Below are 4364 nucleotides of genomic sequence, written 5' to 3'. Positions count from 1 at the left end.
ATGAAAAATCAACAGTCAAAGTTAATTTTCTTTTTTTTGTTGTTTTTGTTTTATGTGAAAAATGAAAGTTTATTTACATGACTTGTTAAAAAAAACAGACATAATAAATAACTAATATTTACTGTATGCGGGCAAAATTACCGATAATAACCCTGAAAACCATTTAATGCACAGAAAAATGAATATTTGACTGGCAGAAAACACACAAAATATTATCTGAGTAATTAAGCAATATTATGACAAATAGTACAACATTTAATACTGACAGTACAAATATTACATACTATATTGAATATACGAATAAACGGTACATTTAAGAAATAAGAAATACGACAAATTTTAAGAATGACGATTGATAACCCATGCTACAAATAGTAACATGTAGATGATTGGGAGCATAAGCATCCCAGGTCCACAGTGTTCCGGGCTATGCAGACAGAAGAAAGACATGATCACCGTAGCAATGGTGATGACCATAAGGAAACACGTTTCCCACCGCTTCGCCATTTTGTCGGGGAAGAAGAAAGGATGGATTTATGAAGTAGAAATTTGAGAGATGAATTAGAATTTGATGTGAGATTTTTATGGAAAAAATGAGAGGTATTTATAGAGTGGAAAGAAGGATAGAGACGTTGGGGAATGATGTGATTCCGTACAAAAGGAAAATTTGAGTGGAAGTAAGATTTGAAAGAAAGTGTATGATAGTGTTGGGAAAAATAAGAGATGTAGAGAATAAAGTTAGGATTTGATTTTTGGAAAAGAGATTTGAAAAGATTTTTGAAAATAATGGAATATAGTACAAAAATTAGTGGGAAACAAAACATAATAATAATCTACTTATTACCAGTACAGTCTGAGTTTCCTGATTCTGCGCCTGCAAAAAGATTTAACTCTGTACCAATTGTGTCAGTACTATTTATCTGTAAATAAATAAATAGCATGTGTGAAGTAATAAACAGTATTTGGCGTTTGCGTAAGAATAAATTCAACTGCAAGCCAAATTACTGTATAAGAAAAATTCTAAAAACTAAGTATTTCATATGTCAGGATATTTGTTGAAATAAAAATCCATGATTATATGAGACTCTTAATTTCCAGATTGGAGTTTTCTTGAAAAAAGATGCGGGCAAATTTTGGGGTATAACAATGTCTCATGGTCAGGAGATGATTTTGAGAGTGACACTGACGCGGCTAAACAGATTATTACCCTCACTGGAGTCTATGAGGAAGAATCTGATAGTGAACAGATTACCTTTGAAGAACTTGCCACTTCCTACAGAGAGTTATGTCTCAAAAGTGAGGAAGTGTGTAAACAAGTATAGGCTCAGAAGAAAGCTATGACATTGCTTCAGGAAGAAAAGGTGAAGCACTTGTCTACCTTCTCTAAATTGAATAGTGAAGTGGTGTTGCTTAATTTTAAAATAGACAGAATGACTAAGTCTGGGAAGAGTGTTGGAAATTTTGAAAGTGTTGGGTCTCACGATAAAGAAAAAGGGAAAAGCAGAGTAGCTGAAGTAAAGGTTGTCCAAGGTAAAGAAAGACAAAGGATGTCAAATACGATGTCTCAACATCAACATCATCTAAAGAACTCCTCAGGAGGAAAGTATCAGAAGTGGAGATGTCATTACAGAGGAAGGTTTGGTCATATAAAACCTTTCTACTACAAACTATATGGTTATCCTAGACATAACCCTCATCCTAGATAAGGACATGGTGCTTGTAAAGTCAAAAAAGATTGTCAAACCAAAGAGGTTATGACTGCTCTCTAGCCAACATGTCTCTCAAATTTTTTACTAAATAAGAAAGACATCTTGATAATGTATGGCCTCAACACAAGATTGGTGTCCAAAAGTCACTTGCTGATATTAAGCCACACACTACTGGCTATGGTATCTTTAGAGACAAGTCTCAAAGGAACGATGTCTCACGAAATGTCATGACATCTTGTGATAAACAATTAAATACTCGGTCCAAAAACAGTATTCATTGGGGAAGAACTAAGCACGTGAAGACTGCTAGGAATTTCACTAAAGACACAGGAAGCAGGCACAGATATGGAAACACTTTCTTCATTAAAAATTTGGAAGTTACAAAAACTGAAAAAGTTAGAAGGAAATGTGATGTTTATAAATTTAAGAAATTATAGAAATTAATGCTATTTGTCAGGGTCATTCAAAAATTGAAACTGTATTTGGGTGGCCCAAGACCATTAAGGGAAATTCGTTGGATTAAGTCTTGTTGCTATTTCAAAAAGAACAAGAACGTTAATCATCTATTCAGAAACCCCTTGCCCTTTCTCTCTCTCTCTCTCTCTCTCTCTCTCTCTCTCTCTCTCTCTCTCTCTCTCTCTCTCTCTCTCTCTCTCTCAAGTACTAACCCTCACAAAACATCATCCTTGTGTAAAATCAACAATGTTTCAACATTCCTCTTATGAATCAATGCATGCGTAACCAGATAACCATGGCGCATGTCTTAGGGTTAAGGATCCTCTTCAGATGATTAATCTATATGATCTTGTGCTGAATGTCGTACCCCTAACTACGGTGGAACCCATCCGTGAGGTAGAAAGCTCTGCTACTCCTAAGGATGCTAAACTTTCTGGTAAGTATTTAACTTCTCTCAGTAAAATGGTTCTTAGAAGTGCATCTAGGATAGACAAATCTGAGAAAACAAATGTCTCTAGGGTTAATGATAGTTCCGAAAATCTTGATCATGCTAAGATGGTAGAAACGGACAAGCAACTAAGGAGAATGGCTGCCTCTATCCTGATTAAAGTTAGTTCAGATGCTTAGCAAGATGTCCAAACATCTTCTACAAAAGGAACTGGTTCTAAGGAAAATTATGCTGGTGTTGAGATTGCTTTTGAAACAAAAAGCAAAAAGAAAGCAAATGTATGTGTAGCTAAAGTTGTAATTAATCTGGATGATCTTTCCACTGATGATGATCTTCTTACAAATTATCTAAACCCTGAACTAGCAGAGAGACTCAAGAAAATAAAGGGAAAAGTAGTTGTTGTTGATGCATCTTCAGCAAAGACACCTATGAAAAAGGTTAGGGATGTCAAAGGAAAGACTAGTGTGGGACTTGCTAAGAGTTGGAGCAAGGTTGTTGTTCCTTCAAGGAAGAGAAAATTAATTTCTTCTAGTGATTTTAAGACTGAGTCTGATGAAGATGTCCGAGACATCATGCCTCATAGAAGGTCTACTGCCACGAAGACATGTGTAATTATCCCTGAGAAGTATGCTGGGAAATGGCAGTTTGTCAACCAAAGGAGAATTTCCCTGGAAAGAGAACCGGGTAAGTATTTATCTAAGTACAAGGATGTCGAGAAGCTTATAGAAGCTTCCAGATTAAGAAGGACTATCACTAGTTTTGGTCCTTGCTATGAAGGGTTGGTTAAGGAATTTGTGATAAGTGTGTCGGTTGGGTGTGATGATCCTAACAGTAAGGATTAGAAGAAGGTTGAGGTAAGAGGGAACATGGTGAACTTCTCTCCAGCTAAGGTTAATGAATTTCTAGGGAGATCTATAGAACCTCAAGCTGAATTAGAGGTTACGGATAATCGGGTGTGTAGTGAGATCCCTGGTGGTTAGGTAAAGCACTGGCCTAATAAAGGAAATCTCTCAACTGGGAAGCTTACTGTGAAATATTCTATACTTCACAGGGTTTATGCTGTCAACTGGGTACCCACAAATCATACCTCCACCATCACTACGGGGCTGGGAAGGTTCATTTATGTAGTGAGTAAAAGACCGAGGTTTGATTTTGGTGCTCACATCTTTTATCAAATTCTAAAGCAAGATTTCTCAACTGCTGTCAAGTTGCCTATTTTTTCCCTTTGCTCATTTGTGGGATTATCCTGAACCAACACCTTAATATCGTGGTGGGTACTGATAATGAAAATAAGAGGGATTATCCTTTGACACTACATTGTAAATTGTTTGGTGGAACACATGTTCAGGACATTGTTTTGACATCTTCTCAGACATCTGGTGCAATGAGTTCCAAGTAAGGCATTATTTCCACTATGAAGGAAACTTGCAGAGAACTAGATGAGTCCATAAAAACTATCACAACTAGGAAGCTTCAATTGGAGAGTTTGATTAAGACCTTAGTGAAGAAGAAAATTAGACAGAACATGCCAATGCTGCTGCCGGGGATGTTGTTGGTGATTCTGGAATTAGAGAGGATGCTAAACAGAATGCCCTTCAAGGACAATCTGAGTATGAAAATGATGATGGTGATGATGACCATAGATGATATGGATAGGAGGAAGAATTTGAGAGTGCAAATGATATGGATACTGATGTAGAGGTTGAAGCTAAAGTTGATACTAAAGCTAGTGATGGCGCTGCTCCTTGAGC

At 36.6% G+C, this 4364-nt stretch overlaps 1 protein-coding gene across 1 annotated transcript; it reads left to right on the top strand.

Annotated features, from left to right (window-relative positions):
• The first annotated feature begins 1337 nt into the window (after window positions 1–1337).
• LOC131636192 (uncharacterized) lies at window positions 1338–3455 on the top strand. The gene is made up of 3 exons (XM_058906839.1): window positions 1338–1530; window positions 2455–2723; window positions 2793–3455. Exons 1-3 carry the CDS (start codon window positions 1338–1340, stop codon window positions 3453–3455), a joined length of 1125 nt encoding a protein of 374 aa, XP_058762822.1.
• The last annotated feature ends 909 nt before the right edge of the window (window positions 3456–4364 follow it).

This window comes from Vicia villosa, unplaced genomic scaffold (assembly GCF_029867415.1).
Source record: "Vicia villosa cultivar HV-30 ecotype Madison, WI unplaced genomic scaffold, Vvil1.0 ctg.001659F_1_1, whole genome shotgun sequence".
NCBI lineage: Eukaryota > Viridiplantae > Streptophyta > Magnoliopsida > Fabales > Fabaceae > Vicia > Vicia villosa.
The sequence above is the reverse complement of the archived record's forward strand: the minus strand, read 5'-3'. Positions and strand labels throughout refer to the sequence as shown.